Source organism: Dermacentor variabilis, chromosome 1 (genome assembly GCF_050947875.1).
Source record: "Dermacentor variabilis isolate Ectoservices chromosome 1, ASM5094787v1, whole genome shotgun sequence".
NCBI lineage: Eukaryota > Metazoa > Arthropoda > Arachnida > Ixodida > Ixodidae > Dermacentor > Dermacentor variabilis.
The window spans coordinates 257,666,271-257,693,734 of NC_134568.1; the positions used below are offsets into that span (position 1 = coordinate 257,666,271).

General features: G+C 47.0%; 1 protein-coding gene across 1 annotated transcript in view; it reads right to left on the bottom strand.

Annotated features, from left to right (window-relative positions):
• Nucleotides 1-7,806: 7,806 nt before the first annotated feature.
• Nucleotides 7,807-27,464, bottom strand: part of LOC142562723 (sodium-coupled neutral amino acid transporter 7-like) — a 62,037-nt gene continuing 42,379 nt past the window's right edge. The window contains exons 4-10 of the mRNA XM_075673544.1: nucleotides 25,767-25,965; nucleotides 14,824-14,959; nucleotides 13,906-13,998; nucleotides 13,568-13,625; nucleotides 11,047-11,309; nucleotides 10,179-10,378; nucleotides 7,807-8,199 (exon numbers count right to left, since the gene is read on the bottom strand). Of these exons, the coding sequence (XP_075529659.1) occupies nucleotides 8,018-8,199; nucleotides 10,179-10,378; nucleotides 11,047-11,309; nucleotides 13,568-13,625; nucleotides 13,906-13,998; nucleotides 14,824-14,959; nucleotides 25,767-25,965 (1,131 nt within the window). The 3' untranslated portion in view covers nucleotides 7,807-8,017. The remainder of the gene's footprint in view (nucleotides 8,200-10,178; nucleotides 10,379-11,046; nucleotides 11,310-13,567; nucleotides 13,626-13,905; nucleotides 13,999-14,823; nucleotides 14,960-25,766; nucleotides 25,966-27,464) is intronic.

The following is a 27,464-nucleotide window of genomic DNA, read 5'->3' on the forward strand; positions in this document are numbered from 1 at the left end:
ATGGGTGGACTATCACCTGTATGTATACGATGTTTGACAAGTGATCTCTGGCCTAAGAGTCGATCGTTCAGGTCGAATATGTCCTTATACGAAAGCAATAGACTGCACAGCTATTCAGCCTCCGCAGGTGAGAGATTCGGGCGATGATTTTCCGAATGTCGTTGTCAGTACAATTTACAGACAGGAAGGGCTCACAGGAAGCGTCGACGGCAAAAGTCTCAACGCAACAAACTTCTAAAGCAGTCATCGTAGCCAGGGTGATATTTTTAGGCAGAATTTGATTAGTGAGCCCGAAATTCACCGCAGGGAGGTACGTGCGGTTGTCTGTGACCCTCAGTACTGTATGCGGGATAGTAACGTTGTGGGGGAGAACAATTGCAGTTATAGGAGCAGAGATGTAATCGCAGATCGGCCTGTCGTCCGGTGTAGGCCAGTCCGGTGGATTCCGAGCAGTGTAGGGATAACAGGCACAGTAAGGTGGCCTGCGATAGGACCGAGGCATAGGAACAGGGTTGGGGTCAGAACGATTCAAGGAGCAAGCGCTAGGAAGACCGACATTAGCGATTTTCTGGCGAATCACGGACTGGATCAGCGATATCGCCTCAGCAGTGTTGTTCCAAAACGTCTGTTGAGGCGAGGCAGGAAACGCTGCTTCCAGTTCGCGGCGTACAATGCGGGTCACGTTTTCGCTTGGTGGTGGCAAGCTAGATTGGTCGGTGGGTTCGGTACAATAAGAGGTCGCTGCAGCATTTGGATGCTGTGTAAACTGATTGTGTATACGGCGACTCTTCGCCTGCTCGAACCGGCGGCATTACTTCATGATGGTGTCGACAGTCGATACGTTTCTAAAGACCGGAAGGTTGAATGCGTCATCCGCGATGCCTTTGATAATGTATCCAACCTTGTGAGCCTCTGGCATGGGCGTGTCGATTTTATGACGGAAGGTGAGGACGTCCTGAATGTAGGAGACATACGACCCGGTCGTAGTTTGGGCACGCGTGGCGAGTTGTTGCTTAGCGGCTAGTTGTCGACCGGTCGGATTGCCAAAAAGGGCGGACAGCTTCTCTTTAAACAAGTCCCAGCTGGTTAGCTCTTCCTCGTGTGTGTAATACCACGTTCGCGGTGTTCCGTCGAGGTAGAACACGACATTGGCCAGCATTATGGTCGGGTCTCACGTGCTCACCTTGCTGACGCACTCATACATCTTCAACCATTCTTCTACGTCAACATCATCGAGGCCGTTGAACTTGCCGAGGTGTTGCGGCTGAGGTAGAGCAACGCACTGGGTATGCGTAGTCGGCATTGCAGCTTCAGAGGCGGTGCCTTCCACTGGAAGCATGTTCCCAGGCTGGGTGAGACGTCCGCTGCGGAGCTCCGTGGCGAAGATGCTTACCCCGCACCTCCACCAGACTGTCAGGGGTTATAAAACAATTTACACGATGTATTTACGAGAGATACATAAACAGCAGCTGAGAATCCCGAGAGGCTGTTGCCACTTAGTCGTCTTCACATTTAAGTGGCTTTGATTGAAAGCTCAATTCCGCGGAGCAAACACTTGAACCACAATTAATTTATCCCGGGAGCTTCCGTTCTGAGTGTTGCTTTCAAAAGCGGGCTGCTCGAGTGCACGCACGGTATGGACATTCACCGGGAGTAATTCGTCAGTCTCTCATTATATAAGTTTCCTTATTCAATAAACACCAAAGTTCAATACGAATTTCCGTACCAGTACAAAAAAAAAAAGCGGATCCCACGCACTGTGGGAATCGATGTAAACGGAGCTTTGTATGTTGATTGCTTTGATTGACGATAATTAGCGGTGATGTGCAATTTCTTCGGCGTTTAGTCCAATACGAGAGTGGTGAGCTGATGTTAAACGTTACCTTGCCTGCACCATTGCTGTTTGTCTGCGTAGTCCACAGAACACACAGGAAGACGTGTTTGCATGAGGCTTTGTCGTGCGTCATTGCTCATAATCTCTAAGCGTTGAGCGTTATCATTGCCTCACATGGCACATCGCATCGTGGAAGAAGTGGAATTATGGAGCTGTACGTAACCCAATTAATTATAAAAGTGTATGTACGGATTGTATGCACGCATTCGCGGTCTGTACCACGTTTCGCTGCCTAGCGAAGACGCTCCTGCTCCGCGCGACGCTTCTTTCGGGCCTGAGTGTCCTCGAAGCTGAGTCCACGCTTTGGAGCCATTTTGCTGGCGCGTGTTTACGTGCTCCTTCTGCATACGTGGCCAGCACGCTGTCCAGACGCCAGGTCCAAGCGCTCTCTTCAGGCTATGGACGATTGTAATGTTCACACTATCACAAGCCAGCACGCGACCTCCAAAGCACAGCACCTGCATTTTTGTCGCATAGGACAGCAAGCACAGCGCGTGCCATGCGCAAAAACTACGCATCCCGGCCCGCGGTTGCGCTGGCCGGCCGGGAGGGGTGGATGGATGCTATGTCTCCTTTGGAACGGGGCGATGGGTTGCGACTCCAAGCTCTTGTTATCTAATTGCCTTATGTCCTAACTAAGTTAAAGAAGAAGAAAAAGGAAAGGAAAGAAAAGCCCACGATGAATTCCCATAACCAAAGTTTCTCAACCCCTATTCTGAACTTTGTTTTTGTACGCCTCCGTCGTTTGTCGTTTCCCTACTTTTCTTCCATCAGTCTTCCAACTGCACCTTTGCTCTTATTTAGGCCACTTTGTTAAAGATTTTGCCACCATAGCACGCCCTCTCAGAGATCTCCTGAAGAAAACTGAAGAGAAATGTGCCGTTTTCATGGGGATCCTCTCAGGCCACCGCCTATTCTCGCCTTACCACCATGCTCACGATCCCACCGATTCTAGGACACTTCGCTCCTTCAGCCCCTACAAAAGTGCGCACCGATGCCAGTGGCCACGGAATCGGTGCCGTCTTGGCACAAGTTCAACACGGCCATGAACGTGTCATCGTGTACGCTAGCCGTCTTTTGTCACCTGCGGAGCGGAATTACTCTATTGCCCAGCGCGAATATTTGGCCCTTGTGTGGGCAGTAGCGAAATTTTGCCCCTATTCATACGGCAGGCCATTTTCTATTGTAACGGACCACCACGCCCTCTGTTAAATTTCGTCCTTAAAAGATCCCACAGGGAGGCTTGGACGATGGGCTTTGCGGCTACAAAAGTATTCCTATTCTGTGGTGTATAGGTCTGGTCACCTACACAAGGACGCCGACTGCTTATCCCGTTACCCTGTACCTATGCCCGAAGAACACGCTTCCGCAAGTGTTCTTTCCATTTCCTAGCTTTTGGACATGGCCAACGAGCAACGCCATGACGCTACCTTGAGGACCCTCGTTGACCGAATAGAATCTGCTCCTACTGATCCATCGTTACTGCGGTTCGTCCTCAACGACAGGATATTGTACTGTCGCAATTTTGATCCTGACGGTCCTCCTCTTCTCTTTGTCTTTCCTCAACACCTCCGCTCAACCGTGCTTCAGGAGCTTCATGAGCCCCAACTGCCGGACACATTGGGGTTGCTCGCACTTACGACCGCCTGCGCCGCCGCTTCTACTGGCCTGGCCTCGCTCCGTACGGCGCTATGTAGCTGCTTGCAAGTCCTGTCAACATCGGAAAAGCCAGCAATGCTTCCTGCCGGGTACTTGCAGCGGATCGGCATTCCACCGGAGCCATTCCTTTGCGTGGGTTTGGATCTCCTTGGCCCTTTCCACGAGTCCAGCTCCAGCAACACCTGGATCGCCGTCGCTACTGATTACGCAACGCGTTATGTCACTACTCGGGCACTTCCCACGAACTGCGCAATCGACATCGTAGATTTCTTCCTCCGCGATATCATTTTAGTACATGGCGCCCCGCAACAGCTCCTTAGCGACCGCGGCCGCACTTTTCTCTCCCAAGTCATCGCCGATATCCTACGCTCATGTTCTACCAAGCATGAACTAGCTACCTCTTATCATACCCAAGCCAACGGCCTTACTGAGCGACTTAACCGGACCATTACTGATATGCTATCGAAATACGTTTCGCCCGACCACAAGGACTGGGATGTGACGCTGCCCTACGTCACGTTCGCCTATAATTCATCACGCCACGATATTGCTGGGTATTCCCACTTTTACTTGCTCTTCGGTCATGACCCTGTATTTCCATTGGACGATTCACTCCTCTTGGTACGGGATTCGAGGACTGATTATGCCCTCGACGCCATCGCCCACGCTGACCATGTGCGCCAGCTTGCCCGTACTCGTTTGTTGGCATCACTGGAAACTCAACGGCACGCTTACCAATCGCCGCCATCGTGACACATATTTTCACCAGGCTCTCTCGTGCTACTTTGGTCCACTTACCACCGAGTGGGGCTCTCCGAGAAACTTCTTCCGTGCTACAAAGGCCCTTATCGCGTTCTCCGTCAAGTGACCAATGTCACGAGATAACCCCCGTGACCTCGCCATGCCACCTGGTTCTACATCATCTGACGTCGTACACGTCTCTCGGCTTAAGAGGAAGCTTTAGCTGGAGTGCTCCTATCTAAATACATGTAAAAGGAGAATTCGTTTTTCTCGGCAACCACTGCACCAAATTTGACGAGGTTTGTTGCATTTAAAAGACAAACTTAAGATCTAGTGACTGTTGGTTTCGAATTTTTCAATTAGGTCGTCAATTTTTTATTCAAAGTTGGCAAAAATTGTAAATTTTCAAAAAACGAAACTATCAAGTTTACAACTCTGTAACTCAACCACTAAAGATGATAATACAATTCTGTGAATTGCATCTAATAGTACATCCAAAACGGACAAAATTGATATGTTACATATGAATATTAAAAAAATTTAATCATAGGGAAATACAAGTTTTGTAAAACCGTTGTAACCAACGTAACAAATTCACGTAAGATGTAAAATGACATATAGGATTTGTCCGCTTTGAATGATCTAATGGATGCCGTTTACAGAACCGCGATATCAGTTCTTGATGCCGAGCTATGAATTTGTAAACTTCGTGCTTCTATTTTTTTCAAACGGTCAAATATTTGAAAATCGTTTTAAGAAAATTCAAGTCCTAAATCGAAATTCCGCTTCCAACAGTCACTAGAATTTAACGTTCTCTTTCAAATACAACAAATTTCATCAAAATCGGTCCAGGGGTTATCTCATAAAAACGTTTTTGCGTTTTACATGTATTTGAATAGGCCGCGCCGGAGTTGGGCCCGAGCTAAAGCTTCCTCTTAAGTCGTACTATGCCCTTACTGATGGCCCCGTCTGAAGCACCGGGGCGGTGCTTTTTCCGCCGGAGGTCGTGTTACGGTGGGAAGAGAGAACAATGTCGACGACGGTGAAGGCGATGAAGTGGCAACAGCCTCTCGGGATACTCAGGTGCTGTTTATGTATCTCTCGTAAACACATCGCGTACGTAGTTTTATACCCGTGACAATATCATCAGAAAGTTCGTAAAAACAGCAATCGCTTCCTTTGTGGTCTCTGTAGGGCTTACTTTGTTGATTCGATTTCAGAAGCAATATGTTTGCTTACATTAGAAGGTAAAAAGGCGCTGAACACGCGCGTGTTCGATCCGCAACAAAATAAGTATGGTTATGTACAAACATTCTTTACATAGGGAGCTTACTCGTGACTCATGTCGCAAAAAGGACTTTGTTTTTTTTTTTTACAATTAAACAGTTTTTTGGTCGTGAGGCAATGAACGGCCGGCTAAATCGTGTCTACCTGTTCACCCTGCCTTCACTCTGGTGCTTATGTATGCATCTATTTTTCTGAAGTCACCGCCACTTGCGAAGGAAAATTGACAAAGCGAAGGAAAGATACAGCCCAAGGTCTGTGCCTTCGAGTGCGGTAACAGTGCGTAAACGCCGTGGATGATAAATATGGCCCGGCAGTGTAGTCGTATTATAATGGCATGGGGAATTTTGTGTGAATGAACTTCTGCGTGAATAGCGACCCATTAACGTGTGTCACTGCTATCACGATTCGAGAGATCTGCCCGGTATCGTTATAGAGCAGGTCACCGATGTACTCAAAAACAACATTTGGGATGAACGGTTAATTAAAAACACCGGAGAAATCCTTCAAGCTTTTTTTTACTTTCGACATGTGCTATTTTAACTAATGACCTGCGAGCCAGTTTGAAAATGCCGCAGATTATTATCCCATTTAATTATTGGACGCTTAAAGATGCAGACGTCTTCGCAAAATAAATTTAGTTGCCCTTTCTCGGTATCAAGGGTCGCATAGAACATGAACTGAAGTCATGGCCACATTTTTTTAGCCGTTGAATGAACATATTTTGTACTATGAATTATTGCTATTTGCACATGGTACCAGAATACATGCGATAGAACCGAATATTCATACAAACTGTTAGCGACACCGAATTTTCAGGATACCTGATTATACGGCTAACTGGTTATTTAGACTAGATATCCTTAATATTCCTAATAAATCCGGATAACCAGTTCATACCAAATAATTTTAGACATTACCCCCGCGGCCGTCTGTTGAATTTCACCGCTTTACACCGGCCAACTCAATGGGTAGCATTTTTAGAATATTTCAGTAGGCCATCGGAATTTCGACAACTCAAATGTGGAGAGGGTGCCCCTTTTTAACATGTGTACTTACGGCACTTGGTCGTAACTTCCCTGCGGCTTTATAGCAGCGTTTTAATCCTGACAAACCCATATAAGTTATAACGCTTCGCATTATGGGTGAAATCACCTTAGTTCCATCATCAGCACACCTAGCTTTATTGCTTCAAGACGTCAGGAAATTTTGCTGTATCATGACGTCGCGATAATGTCGATTACACTGGGTCCGACGTGTCGAGACCAACTTTAGTACCAAATTAAAAACACGTTTTCCGACCTTTCCGACCTCCATACTTACCGCGTGTCATCCCTACTTCAGTCACCTTCTAAATCAGTGAGCGCTGCAACTGTGAAACGACAGCCTAAATAAAAACTGCTAGTTGCGCTGGCTTCCCGTACGACAGAAATTAGGCTACGCGTAGACGTGACAGTAAGCAGGCTTAGAAATGCTTGCGTCATGGCCGGCGAACGCGAGAGTTATAATAATAATATTTGGGGTTTTACGTGCCAAAACCACTTTCTGATTATGAGGCACGCCGTAGTGGACGACTCCGGAAATTTTGACCACCTGGGGTTCTTTAACGTGCACCTAAATCTAAGCACACAGGTGTTTTCGCCCCCATCGAAATGCTGCCGCCGTGACCGGGATTCGATCCCGCGACCTCGTGCTCAGCAGCCCAACACCATAGCCACTGAGCAACCACGGCGGGTAACGCGAGAGTTCAAGCGTGCACACAGGTTCTTGGCTGAGTGGGTGCTAAAAAATGACAGGCTTGAGTTAGCGTATAATATGCCACGCGACAGTGCAAACCGGCCGCACTATTTGAATTGTCTTTCAAGCTTCGATCTCCGCTGTTAACCTTCAAATACTCGGCTCGCCTTTCATATGCTAACGATAGTGAACTCAGTTTCTCGCGAGAATATTAGCCAACGAAATTCTGACTGACCGTTGAAAACAAGACGGCGGGTCAATCTGGTAGTTCGCACGTAACTGACATGCCCCGTTTATTTCAATTGGGAAGACTCGCCATGACCCGCGAATCGGTAATGTTCGATTGCGCCCGCCCGATTCTTCGGTGCTGTCAGCGGACTAGGCTGTGTATAGTCGGCTGACAACGCCGAAGAATCGTAAGCGTTGCGCGCCCAATGCGAACGAGTGACACTCAGCAGTCAACTGGGGTAAAGCAGCAAGGTATCGAGCAATCAGTGTAAACAAACTCAGATCGCATTTATTTCTCACGAGAACACACGCACTCGATCAGAAAACAATGCCAATCAAGATCAAGCAGTAAAATCAATGTTCACGCGACACTTAAGTTACAGATCTTTAAAGCGTAAGACAGCATAAAAGGTGGCACACTCATCACACTTCTATACAAAATGTACACAAGCACCAAGAGGGGGGCCGACGCAGTCACGTGCAAAGCAAGTGATGCGAGCTGTCCCTGGTGATGTCCTGCATTATCGTATTGACCAGAACTACGCCGAAGACGAAGCTGCCAATGACCACCATGACGGCGCCGACGGTGAACACCGCCACGGGCCGCTTCAAGTCGAATTTCTCTTGCTGGTGGAACACGCCCAGGAGGCAGAGACCTGCAGGCAGCCGCTCCACGTCAGGACACAGCTCAGAAGAACAGCACGTCTTTGCAGTGTACAGAACACGAGCTGTTCTAGCATTGCCGTTACCGCTCCTGCCAGCTAATACACGCTGCTCGTGCCCGGCGAATGCGCATGCGCCGATCAATCAACAACGTGCGAAGTCGGCAGGTATGGCCGCAAGGCGGTAACGTTATGACAAATCGCGGCTCAGTTGAACGCACGTGGGACGTACTAGCGTAGATGTATAATCGTAATAACATCGGAACACGAGAAGGCGTACATGCGAGCATCAGCACCGTCGCCGGCACTTTGCGACACGTGCTTAAACCAAAGCGATCAGCAGTTTCATTGGAATGAGAGACTACGCTTCACTTAACTGCTGGCGTAAATGTTTCGAGCGACATAAACGTCGAGGCATGCTTGATCTCTTTTAAAGAGTAGTGCAACAGAACACTTCTAGCTCGTTGCGGTTTATCGCCGCGTCATTGAATGCCATCACCAGCGCTGCTGTTCTTCCGTGCACTGCGGTACCCTGGTCCGAGATAATACGTCACAGCTATGCTAAAGCTACTCTCTGATCCCAGTACCGCGCATGATGTCGCCGCCACACTGGCGCTACGCGCTGTAGACTCATCACAGCGCCCATGGGTCGATTCTGGGACAATGCAACGAGCTTGGACATTAAGCTCACAAAGCGAACGGCACATGAGGCGACCAAAAGCTCGGCACTCAAGTCGGCCTGTGGCGTATTTTACACTCATCTGGCAAGCATCATTCGGAAGCCGGTCTCTCGGGGCTGCAGTTACATATTCGAAATCACGCAGGTCGAAATTCAACCGCGAAAGCGTCATAGGGTACCTGTCGGAGGAGGAAAGAGAAAAGAAGAAGGCAGGGAGGTTAACCAGAATAACGTCCGGTTGGCTACCCTACACCGGGGGAGGAGATCGCTACTACGCCTGCCTGCAGTGCGTGCGCGCTACCGCGACGACTCGACGGGTTCCAAAGCGTAGATTCGAACACAGACGGAGCGGCTAGCGAAGTGCTCGGATTCAACCGAGAACCGCTAAGCTCTTGGCCTGTGTGCGAGGCTGGGTAGCTTCGCTTTAGATACGCGTGAGCACACATCGCAATACTTGGAGGACAATGAAAAACAAAAGAAAGAAAAACAATGTCCCCTAACAGGGGAAATCAAATTAACTCTATTATGGACATGGCTATACAATTCTCTAAACGAAAAAAAAACTACAATGTTGACAGACTTGTATCCTGCACTTGAACGATGAAAGAGAGTGTTCCGACAGTTACACGCAGAAAAACAAAACAACCAAGAAAGGAAACCAGTACACGATTCGAAGAGTAGGCACAAGTACAAATAGAATCGCAGAATGTAATGGAAAAACTCAAGGAGATTGGCGGTGGGCCGGTGTCTTCATATCTTGAGTCCTGGCCGCTTCACAAGGTCGGCGCCCCTATTCCAGGGCACCGCTAAGTCTTGCTGCCTCGCAGGCGTGCTGCACAATTGCCCGTTGGGCTGCGAGCTCGCTGCTGGTGAGCTGGCCCTCCCATTGTTCCGCACTTGGTTAAATCGCAGAAATGTTTCAATTAGGGTAAACATAAGCTCGTGGGAGCCTTTATTAGATGCATAATTAATTTTCACGAGCACATTTTTTTTAAAATTTAACCCCCACCGAAATGCGGCCGCGGCCGGAATCGAACCCGCGACCTCGACCTTAGCAGCGCAACGCCACTGGGACACCGCGGTGGGTGAGAACCAGTGACAAATTAGGCTGAAGGACGAAAAAAATCTTGGACGAAAAGAAGGGATCGTGCATATTCTAGATCCGTGAGCCGACCGCTACATCACACGACTTCCCAAACGTGGTTTCCGAGCACGAGTGAGTATGACTTCTGGCTCATCGGGAGCCTTTGCACTTGCAGACCATGTGAGGCGCGAGTTCTCGTAACGAGCTTACCTGGAAAAATAAATACGTTGGCAGCTGCCAAGCAGCCCAGCAGCTCGATCACAATGCCGACGTTGGACGTGAAAGTGGCGAGAGCAACGGTAGTCAAGAACCAGCCGGTGGTGATGAAGATGCGCCTCCGCGGCTCCCCTTCGATGAATTCCTTCGCAGAAACTTTCGTGAGCTCTGCGTACAGGCCGTCGAAGGCTCCCCTGCAGGAACGCAGGCACGCATGGTCATGTTATCCCCTGCTACGGAAATAGCCAACTGCACGTTCATATAGGGAGGTCCACGAGTGCGTCATGCTTCTAGCTGCGCTCAGTATTTCATATATCCAAAAACATTACGCCAATTAAGTGACGCAAATTCGTATTATCAAATTCATTACAACCTATCATATCAGTCACCATTGAATGTAAGTTGAAATTACAAGCGATCGTTCTGTCTTTGGTCCTGGCAGCTCATGTATATATAAACATTGTAAGATAGATTTCATTGATGTCTTCGGTAAACAAACGAATGCTGCCTGAAGAAGCAGCATTCCATGGCCATCAGCGACACAAAATCAATCAATCAATCAATCAATCAATCAATCAATCAATCAATCAATCAATAATTTTATTGCCCATATATGGGCTGAATGATCAGGTGGGTTAAAAGCCGCGATTGCCGCCTTGACTGGGCCCATTATAAGCATTCGATAAAAAGCACGGAAAATTAGACCGCGCGAATATCAGAAAAGCCGCGCTAAATCGTGCCCTGCCCGCATGCGCGACAATTTGCTCAAGTATACGGAGTTTCAATTCTTCCGCGTAAACTTTGACGAAAGCGGGCGGCGACGGACAAGCGGAGAATTAAGCCAGAACTGTGCTGCACCCACCGACCGCAGAAGGTGATCAGCGGGTACGTGGTGACCATCTTGACAATGAGGGCGCCGATGCCGAACAGGACCCAAGGGTTGGAGGCGTCGAACATCTGCATAATGTCCGGCTTGACCGTAGAGCCGTAGGCCATGTACCCGAAAGTGCCCATGAGCGTGTAAATAACGAACAGGAAGGTGGTGGTCAAGACCGTGGCCTTGGCCAGATTCGCCAGTCGCCGGTCCCGCATGTTCGCGTAGATGGGCACCACCACCTCGTGCGCCTGCGAAGGCAGGGTGCGTTTAGTATACGAGTGTAGATGAACGCGGCAACGGAAGAAAATAACAAAAGGTCGCTGGCAAAGCGCAGATCTGTAGAATAAGAAATAAAAGCGAATAAAATTGCATGCGTAGACATAAAAAAACGCAAGCAAACGACCCACGCCCAATACGTGAACACAAGCGCCGAGGATCTTATACGCTCGTGCTACAAATGTTAACAAAAAAAAAACAAAATTTAAAGTGACGTAGGTGTACCGAATAACAACAAAAAAGCACCACAAGTTTTTTGGACAGCGCACATTTATCAGTTCTTTCTTTGCCGCTGTACGACAGTATATCAGGTGCACTATAGAACAGATATTGTTAGCCCTATTAGCATTCAAGTTGGATCAATGTTGACCTAACTAGACCACCTTCGTCAAAATGGACGCCTAGAATAAGTGAGACTATTAGGAGTCATTTGAAAAACTACCTTCACATTGAAGAAATATGGGTGGCAGCTCACTGGCAACAACTGAAATGTTTGCCGAAAATAATGTTCGGAATCGAGAAAGAAGACGCCGCTAAATATAGCGCTACAGCCACCCGTCTCGAAGGTCATCGAACACGAAGTTCATAGGAGCGATAAATGAAGAAAGATTATACCCGATGTGGTAAGAAAGAGACAATTACCGCTGAAGGACCACTAAACTAAAATGCTGAATGTATAAAAGCACCATTGTATTTACGAAGCACTGGGAAAAACTGAATTGTAGAACCTACACGAAAATTAATGCAGGTGAAAGCAGAAGCAATAGCTGTTAGACAATCGCGTGAATTTACGTAGAAATAAACTAAATTAACATGTCCCGTTAAACACTTACTTCCTACGTACTGTTTTGATTCAGGTATGGCACCTGGGTTATTTCACGAGAGATCGAAATGCGGCCGAAAACTCATTAGATTTCACTGTTTTCTATAATTTATTATACTCGCATCATTCAAGAACACCAAAGTTAATCTTGTTTCTTCAGTAAACCCATATTTTAGGAGAAAAAGTACCAAAGGTGTCCGCAATGCGGGGCCCGTTTTCATGCACAATGCGTTTTCGCATATACGAAGCGATTTAAAACAGCAAATAACATGAGTGCATTTTTCTGTAAAACCTAGTCATACGGAAGAGGTATCTAGGGTGGTTTGAGACCTCCGCGGGAGAAAGAAGCAAATTTAAAAAGTTATTAATAGGCAGCTATTCTTAAACGTTTCTATATTTAAACATTATCTCCAAAGAAAAAATGTATATCAATATATTTGTTTTTGCTTACAAGACCTCAATACGTTAAACAAATTTGCTGAATATTGTTTTTAGCCAAAGACACGTACCTTTAGAAATTGCCTTAAATTTTTCTAAAGGTGACTTTAGAAAATTTCTCTTTTCTAAAGGTTTCTTTTGTAAAGCCGACTACTTAAACGCCGATAAGACAAAAAAACTTCCTTATTCTCAAAAATTATGGACAGAACTGTTCTCAGATACTAGAACAAGAACACTAAAGACAACTTGCATTATTTCGCTTATGATGACACTTAAGTGGTCCAACATGGGTGTTCGCCAGGATGCAACGGCACGCGGGAAAGAAAGGGCGAACGGCAATAAATAAGCGATAGCCCACGTTAGCGAAAACATCCCCTTATTGCAACAAGGGGATTTTCTGTGCTCGTAAAAAAAACTAGGTATAAACCACTTTTACAAATATATCGAGACGAGTTTTCGCTCACATGAAAACGTGCCCTCAATACAACTTTCCTGTGTATGTGTTCTGTTTTTTTGTCAATGTACACGAGGTTAAGCTCATATAACATAGTATTTGTTTTATCGCTTCTGTTTACGCATTCGCATGGGCGTTATATGAAGCCCTATATGAAGCGACATGATATCTGCTCTTGAACGGTATATATAGCAGGATTTTAAGATATTCTTAAAAATGGTTCATTAACGATTCGGCCCCTTGTTCTTACGAAATACGCTCAGAAATGTTCGTGAAGCGGTTGGACGCAGTTGCTGCCAGTTATTTTGCAAGTCGCACATCTGTACTATAACATCGCTTCGAGCCAATTGACTCATGCCAGGTCTAGATCCCCTTGCATGCCCCTTGCGTGCGGCACTGCCAAATAAATCTACGATCAACATGTACAGAATGAAGCGCATGGGTAAAACGAGTTATTTCCTTCATTAAGGGTGAAAGTTAACGTCGGATACACAGCGCAGCCGCGCGACACCTACCTGGTAGGCAAAGCAGATCACTGGTAGGGTCACAACGAGGTCGGTAAGGTTGTCCGGTCTGTGGCGGTAAGAGAAGCAAGGCATTGCACACGGTCACTGCAACCATTCCCTCACAACACTGCACAGGCCGCTATGAAAAACGCATAGCTCGGGGATATAAGCAAAGTTAATTTCTTGAGCTCCATTCGAACATTCACTTTAGCAACTTGGTCGCCCGTCTTCAACGTGCACCCTCATGTAGGTGAACATGCACAGAAAGAGCAAGATACCTCTCCTGCATGGCGCTTTTTTCTTTTTGCAACATACCCACTCTTACTGAATCACCACTCAAAACTTACTTTGTCTTCATGGTGACTTGCTCCAGGTCTTCCGTGGTAAAAATGAATATCGTCAGGAAAACAGGGTACAGCATAACGAAGATTCCGAGCGAGCTAAAGAAATCAGAGCGAAAAAAAAAAGGAAAGCATTATCAGATCTCATGGTAATGGATTTGATCAATCCAACACGTGTAGAAAATTTTCAACAATAAAATATGTCTGTCTCCCGACGGGAAGCAACAACAAATGCGCTATGCGTTAAGACGCACAGTTCAGCGGCGGGCGCCTTACCGACACGTGCCACACAAATGACGTTCCTTATCGGAAAGACCAGACATTTGGGAGGCTCTTCACAGACTAGATCCTTCATGTTTTCCGAATGCTGTTCAGGCACGGCATGACACCAATACGCAACAATGTTTTGTGCTGCATAATTTACGGTCAAATAAACGGAACCAAAATCTGACGTCACTTTCTTTTCGCGTTATTTCGTGGTTACCAAGCCTACACCCAGGATGCGCCAGTCCTTAATTGTTAAAGCGAACAACTTTTGCGCGGTTTGTCGGTGGTGGGACTTTCATCGCCGATGCAAAGAGCGCGTGCTCTCGTGCAACCGAGTTGTGGGGCGCAATTCGTTGCCAAATGAAGGCTAAGTCCGTCGAGACGCACGCGCTGTCTACCTACGCCACCGCGACATATCGGCGTGTTAACGGCTCTGTTCTCTACGGAATTGCACAATAGAACAACAAACGCTACTTAAATCTCCTCGCTGAAACTAATATGAGCCGTCATGTCAAGCGTGCCTTTAATAAATCGAATAGCGTTCTAGAAGAAATCGGCTATTTGATTTCGTTGACAATTGTCATCGATTGACTTTCGCAGAAAATTCCCTACAAGTGTCATGCTGTTGGGCAGCGTCTATACTCAGCGTCCACAAACCTGGCGTATTTGAGGAAGTCCAGACGCTGGAAGTAGCACAGTGGCATGATGAGCAGCACAGCCGTGGCAAATGTGGTGAACTGGCGGTTCAGGTACCACTCGTGACAGAAGACGGGCCCAAACAGCGAGGCGAACACTGCAAAAACGTAGCAATCTTTTCAAGAATGGGCTATGTCACGAGCCACACGTTCTCATATGCAGGTAACGTGTACTCGCATATACGTGGGGCGCCGCTGTGAGGCTGCCGTGCCCTACGCTGTAGCTTACTATACATCTCCGCGATGTTCACTGAGGTGATGGTCCAACTCGGCATCGTCGCCTGCGTACGAATCCAATTCCGGTCTGTGTGCGCAAGAAATTGTTTTACTTCGCACTTATGGCGAACCAATAGCTCGAGCTGGGTTTCGAATGTCTCGCCGACTTAACTTCTTCATTCCTGTTAATTAGTTAAATGGGGTTTAATGGCGCAAAAGCGGCTAAGGCTATGCTGCGTCAAACACGAGGTGTTTTGAAATCCAGTTTATGAAGGAAAAGGCTGTGTTAATTATCTGTGTTTTATGTAAAAATCCAGTGTCGTCTAGAAATTTACGGACGTCACAATGGGACTAGCGGATCATCACGTAAAATTAGAGCAGGGTGTAAAGGTATGTGTAGTCGATATAATTTGAGCAAAAGTGTTCGTCTGTGTGTTTCAATCGGCGTACATGTGAGTAATATGTGCATAACTATCAGTAGCTGTTGACATTTCTCGCATGTTGGTGTGTCTTCTTTCGTAAGTAAGTAATTGTGTGTGAGGCGTGTGTGCCCAATGCGTGGTCGGCACAAAACTACTTCAAAGAACCGCTCCTGATGACTTCCATTCGCCAACTATGGGTTTAGTGAGATGTAGCTTGTTGGCGGCACAATGGTCCCATTCGCGTTGCGATTTTGACGTTAAGGCTTTTCTAATCGCACGGATGCTATCTTTGTATGGAAGTGTTGTGTTAACCCTTTGTACGCTGCCATCGATGCACATCTATCAGCTGCTTCGTTACCTGGTATCCCAACATGGCTTGGAACCCAGCAAAAACTAATTCACCTCCCGTATTTGCTAAGCGCCACCATATTTAAAATGTCTCCTATCAGGGGTTCACACTCAGATTTCAGATGTAGAGCCTTCAGTATGCTTAAAGAATCTGTGTATATGACTGCATTTGTGTTTATAAGCGACAATCTTTAACAAAAACCCATATAGCGAAAACTTCGGCCGTGAAAACAGGCGTGTTGTGGCAACCGAATACTTTTTTCCAAATTTTCCGTTACGACCTCCACACTCACGTGTTCTTTCGTTTTAGACCCATCAGTGTAGAATTCCGTGTGATTTTGACATTTTTCCTGAAGAGCACGGAATTCTTGTATAATGTGTCCGCGTGGGGTGTCTTCTTTAAATGTGTTAATGTCCAGTCACCTAACGGTTGAAAATCGTACCACGGGGGCAAACACTTTGGCTTTTTGGCAACCTGGAGCACTTCGCGAGGTATGTTGTAATCTCGGACGTATTCCTCATATCGGAAGACAATCGGCTTAATCATCTTCGGTTTATTTGTATAGTTTAGGCGTGAGTTGCATTGTGTGAGGATGTTGTAGCAAATGTGTTGCGTTGATGACTGAACTCTGAGTACGTAAGAGAAAGTGAATAATGCTCCGCGCTGCTGTAATGAGTGTTCATTACACTCAACGTATAAACTTTGAATAGGTGACGTTCTGTAGGCACCACTGGCCAGTCGCAGTCCAAGGTTATGTACTGGATAAAGCCTTTGGATGTAGGACTGTATGGCTGAGCCGTAAACAATGGAGCCGTAGTCTAAAAGGCTACGAACAAGAGACCGGTAAATACGTAAAAGACACGCTCGGTCGGCACCCCAGTGCTTATGAGATAGAACTTTGAGGATATTCAATGCTTTATTTGCCTCAATCTTTAGTGCTTTAATGTGGGCTAGGAATGTTAGTTTTTTGTCAAAGATTACTCCCAAGAATTTATATTCTTGTTTTACCGGCAGCGCAACATCATTCAATTTTAAATCTGGGTCTAAGTACAACCCTCGTTTTTGCGAAAATGGCACTGTAACAGTTTTCTGAGTCGAGAAGCGGAAGCCATTTTTCTCAGCCCACTCCATTAGTTTATTTATTGTTGTCTGGAGCTGCCTTTCACATGTTGGTAAGTTTGAGGCGCGGCACGCTATTTGCAGATCATCGACGTATATGGAGTGCATAACAGAGGTGGAAATGACTTTGTTGATAGAGTTCATTTTTACTATAAAGAGTTGTGCTAAGCACGCAACCCTGTGGCACGCCGTTTTCCTGGATTCCTTCATTCCTATTGACGGCTAAATTTCACTCATTGTGGTCTATCCCGCCGAAACGATCCACAACGAAGAAAAGTATTTCCAACTTAACAGTATGCATTGCGATTAATTCGGTCGATCAGCATTAATTAGTATAGTACCAGTCGCAGGCGAGCCGCTCACATATGAGACGAGCTGCTAACGCCCAGACCGAGCTGCACGGCGCTTCTCTCATGTAGAGCAGCCTTTACCGAGAAGTTCCCTTTTGGAGAAGCAAACGAAGCTAATATGGAATAAATTGTAAGCTAAAAGCTGCACTGTTCGCTAAACTAAAGATCAAAATAGGAGCTATGATCCTCGATAGCAGCAGGAATCGAAACCAGGTAACAGTGCCGAGATTAGGACAAGAACAATCGAGGCAATGACCACAGAGCTATCCCCCAATTACGTTCCTTAATGCATGCACTGTAGACAGCAGCGGTCACTTTAACGGCCCATGTCTTCATTCTTTTATAAACCATTGGCATCATTTCGACAAGTCGTTTTTATGACCGTGAACATGGAGAGAAGTCATGGAGAGAACATGGAGAGAAGTCATGGAGAAGTCACGAATACTACATTAAGAAAGAAGTAATTGCTCGTGAGAACGCGATTCGATTGGCTGCCATGTGCGGTACGTTGCGGTAAGTACGCCTTACAAAATGACGGCCTGCCGTCATTTTGACGGTGAAATGCTTGGAATTGGGGCTTCCAAGATAGTTCCAGTCATTTAGTGAGAATTTTTTTTTACAGTAGATATAGCACAACGTAGGCGGGGCAAAGTTTTTGGTTAAGTGAAACATGTATTCAAGCACATAAGGAGGAGGATCAAAATATCGCTATTGAAACAAATATCCAGCGGCGGGAAAATTGCTCAACACGAAAAAAAAAAGAAAGCTCAGATTTAGCTACACACTTGAGCATGATCTAGTTTCGGAAGACACCTCGTCGACCGTGGCGGCTCAGGGAGTCCGATTGACAATTCAATCGAGAATTCGCATGTCTGACAGATTCGCACAGGGTGCCATTATTTGATAATAGTAGGTACCGGAATCCGGAAGAATTAGTTCGATGCAAAGCGCCCCAAAGCATGAGACACAGAGCGACGAAAGACAATGCTCAGTGGGTTTAGCGATCTGCAGTCCAGTCTGCAATTCAAGTCAACTGACTCATTACCTACACCTGCATATTATGTTTGGCAGCGTTTGACAGCACTGGTGTGCTACGTCGCAAGTATTTTATAGCAAGAGTGTTCTGTATAGCTGGAGCATACTGACGTCAGACATGTGTTCCCCGTTTTGCCGGCACAGTTAACAATCAAGCACAGCTAACTTCCCCGATGCTTTCCGTGGTTTCATTGTCTGCTGACTTTTTAGATATATACGTACACATACTTACGACGTACACATACTTGCGACGCGCTATCCGACGCTCGCAAAACTAACCTCCGTGTCACAGCAAGGAAGCATTGCGGTCTGCTTACAGGGCTTGGCGTCCGGTAGCTGCACAGTCGACTATAAGCAGACTATGGGAGACGCCTTAATGAACGGTTCCTGATCAATTTTGACCACCTAGGGTTCGTTAACAAGAAAGCTTTTTATGCTTACACCTACAGCAGAACAAGATAAATAAATTTTTAATTACTAGGATAACTCAAGATGGACCTAGTCATGAGCTTCAGTAACGGTCGATCCGCGTATATATATGGCAATCCTCTTAACTTCCATAGAAGTGATAACTGCACATTTTCCATCTTTGTTTCATTTATTACATTTGCTTACACTTAACTGCGCAGTGACTATCTAAATTTCAGTTGTCTTTACTGCCCCCCCCCCCCCAGGCGGTTTAGAGATTTCGTTTGACATTTTAATCAGCACTGCTTCATTTTGCCACATTTGCCCTTTTAAATTTCTGTATTTATACAGTCATTCCTGCATTTTCGTAGCTATTTTCGAGTTTAGACATGTTTTAACACTACTGTGCCACCTAGCGAAAACATCGTACTCGTTAACAGATTTCGTCATACCGTTTTACTATTGACTGCTTTTACACAGCCCTATTTAGTTTCAATAACATTTCTCGTTTTTCTTTTGTTTAACGTCTGCCTCATTTTAATATCACGTTACGCGTAACTCAAGTACAACCTAGGCTATTTTAACGGTATTTACGCTCAGTCCAAACGCGACAAAGTTGGCGAATGACTTGCAGTCGGCACCACCTCGCCTTTCTCGTCTTCACTGCAGCCACGATGAGTCACTGAGCCACGCATCCCTTATCTGCGGCTGTGCCGTATCAATATTATCGCTGGTTAGAAAACCTGCTCAAGCCTTCCAATCGAAGGAAACCATGTACAGATAACTTTCCTTTCTTGAGCAAACTCACCGGTCGGCCTCGCGGCTCACTGATAAGATAGTTATGCTTCTGTTGCGAACAATGCCTGTCAGAAGTCCGCCCCCAGTTATGTTTGCACTGGCTGCAGGGTACACATTTGCTGCCTTGTATAGCATACCGACTGCAAGTTGGCGCCCGTGAGTGCTTTACGTTGCGCCGTGAACCTGCGTTTCTCTTTTTTTTGCGCAATTTACTTATTCGTTAGTTCAAGACCCACATGAAAACGTTGAGAGAGTTAACTGGGAGTGTGAAAAGTCACCGCTGGACGTTTCGATTCCTGTGGTCAGCGATCGCTTCAAACAACATTTCTGTGCTATAAGAGGCCGCTCGAATAGCGATTACCATACAATTACTCGATCCTAACGAGCGCGTTTTCTTTCCGGAAAAGCTTACTAAAGTAAAGCATGCGTGCTATATTCGAGTACTAAACCAAAAGTGCAATAGTGAAAGGCTGCGGTCATTGGTATTAAAAATCGCACAATTCAATCTAGATGTCGCTGTGGGATGCAATTCAAGGGCACGCAAATTGCGTGCCCTTGAATTCGCAATTTTCTCATGCCTGGCTGCCTTCTCTGATTGGCTAAAGACGCTACATGGAGGAGAGAGAGAGAACTTTAATGGCAGAAAGGTGGATAGGTCGGGCTGATTGATGCGACTAGCCTGCTACTCCAATCTGGCGCAGGTCCAGGCTACAGGAGCGTATAGCCAGGAGACCGCCTAGATCAAGCATGATTTGCACAGCCGTTCTCTCCACAGGTGTACTCGAGCGAGATAGCAGCTACCGCAAGGCGTCAATTATTTGTCGCAGGATCGTCTCTATTACCATCGTATTTATTACCGCCTCTGGATGTTCACCCGACGTCATTTAGCCGCCTGTTGCTGGAGTCTGGTAGCTCGAGCCAGGAGGCCTCAAGGGTCCATTTTTCTTATGGAGAGGACGCGACCGCTTCCTCCGCTTGCGCACTGACGCTGCCGCCTATTTGTGTGTCCAACTGCACTTGCTCATGTGTTGCAGTATTGCGACGTTTCTTTTACCTTCGAACAATTTTTCGTGCGGGACATCGCAATTCAAGCATTTCATTGCCTCGACTGTACATAAAGATTAGTCGTGGCTGCCTGCTAAGCGGGGGTACGTCGTCTGCCCCTTGCAGACAACGTTAACCTGGCCAAGCTTTGAACACTTGCAACACTGCAGTGCAAATTATGGCGAACCGAATGCCGCATATCGCGCACCTTGATGTGAGCAGGTAGAGCTGCCTCCCTCGAAAAGCAGCACGCTTGTTTAGCGGCCGAAGCCATGGAAATCATGTATCTTGATTGTTGAAGACAACGACTCTTGGAACTTTTTGTTGCTAACATTAATGACGACGTCAGGCGACTCCGGCCATAGTCCGATAATGCACAATAAACGAATGGCTTCCGCAAGACCGAGCATGCGCACGGTTTTGAGTTTTTATTAGCGGCTTGCGTCGCTACGTCAATTGTTAGTATGTCGTTCCTAGTATCGAACCGGACTTCATTTACCCCTTCAGGGGCCACATTATTAAGGCAAGCCTTGAGGTTTCTGTGTATAGAATTCAAATTCTTCGACGTGTCGAGAGGCACGTAGGCAATAGTGTCAGTCGGAGGAAGTGGCCTGCATGGATGATGAAAAAACATTGAAAACCAAAAAGAGCTTGGGTTATGAGAAGACAGGTCAGGTCCCTAGACCGGGAGACCGTTGGAAAAAGCCGTTGCCCGTGCTCTTTTGACGTGGGTTCGTTGCTCCTCGAGACCAGAGCTGGACAGGGCCACCTCACAGCCCTCCCACGGTGGCTGATTTATTATGGCAATACTGCTATTTTGCTATTTTTTTGCTGATCCTTTCCTCCCCTTCTTCCTATCTTCCATTTCTGTGTTGCTGTCACCTCCCTTCTGAAAAGTAGGCAGGTGTTCTGCCCCTTCCGGTTGCAGTTGCCAGCCTGCTCCTCGCATTCCCTTTCCTGTTAATTGTGTATATGTGTTCAAAACACATAATTTTGCTGATAAGCCCATGCTATATTGGTATAAGTTTGATTTCTGGTCCCAAAATTTGCACAGTGCCGAAAAAGACTGGCTCAATGGCGTGAAGGTTAACTGGATTGTTAAACGACATAGTTTGTAGCCGACGTAGGTGACACTCTTCCGATTTATTACGACCCTTTTTTCGAACGATAACGTCCAGGTGGTTTATACCGGTCGTCCTTATCTGAAGGCACGGGGCCACGTACACTATTCCGTAGAGTATAAAGGCCCGCATTAGCCTAAAGGTGGCCTTTTCTTGCATACCCGTCTTGGTTGCGATCCGAGGTATCATACGAATGATTTCCTCGGACGTCATTCGGAGTGACCGTGGCTGCGCCCCGCCCTTGTTAATAAGCAGCCCCGAAACCCGTAGTGTCTCCACCTCGGGAACAGGCGAGTCGCGGACAGGTTTCTAGCCGTGCAGTATCCCCCTTCCTGCGCAAGACGAGGAGCTCCGACTTGTCCGGGAAACAGCGCAGTCCGCATTCTGCTGCGTACTTTTGAACTGTGGTGGCAGCTTCCTAAGGGCTCAGTCCATCTGTCCGAAGCTGCCCTCTGTTGTATATATGGTTATACCGTCCGCGCGAAGGGCGTGACGAATTCCCCCTACAGCTGCAAGTTGTTCCGGCTGGTGCATGAGGGCAACGTCGAAAAGCAGTGGAGAACCGACCGCTCCCTGAGGCGTACTCCTGGTACCTATGGCTATCGGGTCGGACCTCGTGTCAAATATTGATGTGAGCTGGCCTGTCGTGCAAGAAGTCGATGTAATTAAAGGTACGCTTTCGGCAACAAATACCCGGCAGATTTTCCAGAATCTTGGAGTGTTTCAGGTTGTGGAAAGCCCCCTTAGGACCTCGCCAGTATGGATCTACTGTTGTGCTTGCACGAGGGATCGATCACCTCCATCTTCAACTGCAGTAGCACGTCTTGGGTTAAGAAGTGTGCCCGAAACCCTAGATACGCCGATATATACGTCTTCTAGATATGCGAATGGCGCAGTTGCACCGCTTTCTCCATGAGCTTCCCTGCACAAGACGTATGCGACATTGGTCTCAGGTTATCGATGTTCACCTCCTTTCCAGACTTGGGAATGAAGCTGACATCAGCCGTCTTCGGCGCCCTGGGTAGCTTTTTGAACGCCTGCCGATTAAGATTGGCAAGTACTTTGTCGTTCCCCGGCGCCGTGCGCCCGACGTTATAGCCATAGACGCCGCCTGTATTTCTTTGTTTCACTCCCCCCCCCCTTCCTACTTGTAGAGTAGCAAACTGGACCCAAGGCTGGTTATATACATATACATACATACATACATATATACATACATACATATATACATACATACATACATATATACATACATACATATATACATACATACATATATACATACATACATATATACATACATACATATATACATATATACATATATACATACATACATACATACATATATACATACATACATACATACATACATACATATATACATACATACATATATACATACATACATACATACATATATACATACATACATATATACATACATACATACATACATATATACATACATACATACATACATATATACATACATACATACATATATAACACGCGACTTGGTAGGTTCTAGCTAACATCTAAGAAGACGCCACGCCGTATTGGTGCCGAGGCTGTCTTTCATGGAGTCGCATTTGGCCAACCAATTGTTCTTGGTCAAGGTCCATGCATACTCTCTCCCACATGCCACGTTACTTCCGCGATCTTGATCTGGAGCTTGCCGTTATACTGTTGCCTCTTCCACTGCCGTGTGGGGCCTCTTCTGGCTTCCCGTAGGCGTAGCAGGTGGTTCTCGATAGCTGGAACTTCTGAGGTCTGAAGCGTACGCATAATACGGTCCCCGATTCCCAGCAATGACTCCGCCCTCTTTTACTTTTCATTGAGCGCGTTAAGCGTGGAGTCTGCCGCCTTTCGACCACGACCAGCCCGTGAGTCTGCGCTGTGCTCTCGGCTTGCGATGCTTATTGTAGTCGAGGCCGACCTTGAGAATGCAGTGGTCACTCCCCAAGGTCGCCTGTGTGATGTCATTCATGGTTTCTCGCTCTTTTAAACAACGCGATATCTGGACACGTATCTCTCGAGACACTTTCCAATCATTGTCGGATGCTGCGGGTCCGTAAGAATCGTCAGCGCTACGTCTGAGATGGCCGCAGCGAGTTTTCTGCTCTTAATGTCCTACTTACTATGACCCACACAAGAAGCTATACGCGTTAAAATCCCCCGCTATAAGAAGGGCTGATTTTGCCAGTTGGGAAAATCAGCCCTTTGGGAAAATCTTGTCGAAAGACGCACCCCTGTGTTTCGGTCGACCATACATGTTCAACACATACGCACTTCTGCTAGTACGTACGTCGGTAAAAGCTGAATTCAGAAGTGATCGAAGGTGCGGTCTGGAGGGGAGTTATTCGCTCACGCATTTATTTGTCTTGCGGCGTTTTCTGCTGTTGGTTGTGATTAAGCTGGTCAGTACAGGGCAAACAAATCGCACTTTCTCTCTCTCAGCATAAATAATTGGCAAGCGGAAAATCGAGGGGATTGATTCATTTCCTGAAGTATGAAAATCCTTGTGCGTGTTATAATTGAAGGTACTGCTTTTGTTCCTTTTGCATTTCTGGCTCGTGAAAGAATTGCGCGTTACAGATGAGGGCACATTAAAATCAAATAGATACGGTATGTCATTTTAGTACATTTATTACTGCTCGTTATATTAACTATAGCGCCCGTCCGAAAATGCCCTCATTCTGCCTACACTGTCTACTATATCTGTGTAGAGTTTCAGCTCGCCACCCCAATTCCTGCCGGTATCGTTTGAAGTCGTTGAGAGAGTTGCGTATGCTCTGTGGAAATGCGAACACACTACGTAGATACTCGACAGGTATGGCACGAAGCTCGGGAACACTTAAGCAATTATTAAGCGAATAGAGAAAGTAAGTACAATCAGGCCCGTTGCAGATACATTTGTCAGGATCGCACCTCGAATGAGTATACCACGGGATTGCAGCATCAGCACTTTGGCCAACGTTATCGTGGCTTCTGGGAAAACAAGCGACGACCTTGACCGCTCACGTGGTGCCGTCACTATAGACGGAAAGGGCAGTGTGCAAAGACAAGCTTGCGAAACCTTTGGCGCTGCTCGAGAGGGCAACGCTTATCGTACTAGTATTTCCTGATGCGCCGGCTCGATCTACGATATGTGTACACGGTTCAACATCGCGCTCGAGTGACTTGGCCAGCTGCGACCGGGAGCCACTCGGGTGTAGTGAGCGATAAAAGCGGCAATTTTCCTCTCGCGCACGCACGCAACGCACGCAGTGATGGAAACATGCGTGACGGTCGTATCCAGAACAGTTCAGTCCAGCTATAACATCGCACGGACGAAGTTGACATTGGGCAACGGTTAGAAGTGTATGAAAGCCACCCGTCCCAGTCGCAAGATGAGCGTACCTTCGTCACGTCGCAAACGAAAAGTTATCGTTAAATTTTCTGCCACTGGTTCACATCACGACCTTCCGTTTCATGATACGCGCTGCTTAACCAATTTAACCACGGCGACCTTCTGTGTGTGGACGTAGGCCAAAGGACGAAGTAGGGCGCAAATGAGCGCCAATTCTTCCAATAATGTAGTGATTAGTGCCGATTATTTTAGCCCTGAGGCGCAGGAAGTAATCACGTCGCCTAGAATGCAGAGAGGCACAGGTATGTGACCGAGCGACATAAGAAAGGAAACGTATCGTCGCGAAGCACTTGACTTGAGAACGACTTATCTCCTGCACTTGAGTCTTTGTTGAAAGAGCAAAGGAGGTGGGGGCTGATGCGGAAGAGGCGTGTTCGTCTAGGTCATTTTACCCGCAGCGCACATGGTCAACGGTTCTTACGGCCTCAAAACAGCGCATCCACCGAGACGCATATCACAGGCTTCGCAAGTTGCAAGGCCGGCCCATGACGGTAGTGTCCAACTTGTTACACCACGAGTACCAGGAAACAACGGCACGTTGCTACTAAACGAGGGTTGCTGCGGTGTAGCGTGAAGTCTAATCCTATCGCATCCGCATCCTATCGACATTACACAGACAAGAACATCTTACGTCGGTCGTACTGGTCACCGATGACGATGAGGAAGGTGATGCTGATGCCGTAGCACGACAGCAGGATCGAGACGGCCGCCACCTGCTGAGCTCGCCGGCCGCACGTGGTCAGCAGCACGTCGTGGAACGTGGTGTCACCGTTCAGGTCGGAGCAGTAGCCCAGGATCAGCATTGTCACCACATTCAAGCAGATCATGAGCTGCGAAAACGGCGTGGTTCCGTGACCCACTTGAAACACAAAGCGTGCACCCTCTCCCCTAAACGGCAGCGAGCTCACACTATGCAAACCTGCCTTCTAGCACTTCCCAAGCGCTTGGCTTAAAGCGATACGTGCCACGTGACAATATATTTGAGCATGCTCAGTGCGAACACTCAATGATGGCGAACGTTTTATTTTTATGCGTTGCCAATGAAGAGGTTAACCGCTTTAAGCCTGGGGGTATACATGCAGGAAACTTTCACGACGAACTTCACGGAGCGAAAGAGGCGGACGCTGCCATACGTTCGCTGCATCGCCATCGGTGTGACCAGATAGGGTAAAATTGTAATATTTATGCAATGGACAAAGTAACGGTTTTTGGCATTAACAATTTGATTATATACAATTAACAATCCAGTGGCTAATACGGTCCTGATATAGTCCTCATACTTTTCACAGGAATTCCTCACTGAGAGCGGGACACCAAGAAAAAAAAACGGAAGAAAACCTAGCTCTGCAACTCATATATCCAGACTATAGTTATGCCGCTTCCAACAACTATTACGACTGAAAATGAATATAATGTCACTGCACTAAAGATTAAAAGAAACAGGCGGGATTACCACGCACGCATACCACATCGGAAGCGGAGGCTGTACCTCTGCACTAAAAAACAAGACAAAATGCTGGCCCCTTAGCAGGGAACTTGTCACGCTGTCGAACACGTTCAATAATCTAACAATGGGCCCGATTGCGGTTCTTTAAGATGTCTCTTGTCATTTTAGGCAAATTATGTGCAGAATTCGCCTCTCATATAACCGGTACTTGCGGTCGCTGCTAAAAGCGCCTTTGCAGAACCTGGGAGAACCGCCATTTGGCAATGGAAGTCGTGAAAGTACGGCATCATAAATCGCATGAGTGCCTGCGCCGAGATGCAATTGCATAGTTTGCGATTACCTGTTGACTGAGTAGCGGTCAAGCTGCACGCCTAACACGGCCGCATCTCTTTCTGACACTTGCAAGGAAGCGGGATGTGATGCCACTCGATAACGGTCGCCATACGAGCGCGCAATTAGGCGGTAACCGCGAATTTCTGATCGTGTCGTCTCGCAACTTGTCCGCCGCTAAAAGCAGACGAACCGCAACACAAAGCACGACGGTAGGAGCGATTCTGCACGGGGATTGGTTCAATTTTTGTAGCCGCACGAAACTGGTCAGGCCAGCCGCCGCCGACGCTTTTGACGCCAGCCGTCTGTCTGTCGCCGCCGTTCGTCGCTAGGACGCCGTTAGTTCGCTCTGTGTGTACTCCAGGCTTTATTCGATGCCGAATTCTGCTTTTAAGAGGGAAAGTTAGCGCGGGCTGTTGTCTCTAGGTTATCACGAATAAAAATCAAGAACAAGATGAATTCAGTCAGCTGTTGCTAACTTGTCAAGTGTACGTACAAGTTCATCGGCCAAGGAACGAATGAAAAGCGCACCTTAGACGCCACCCGTTCCGT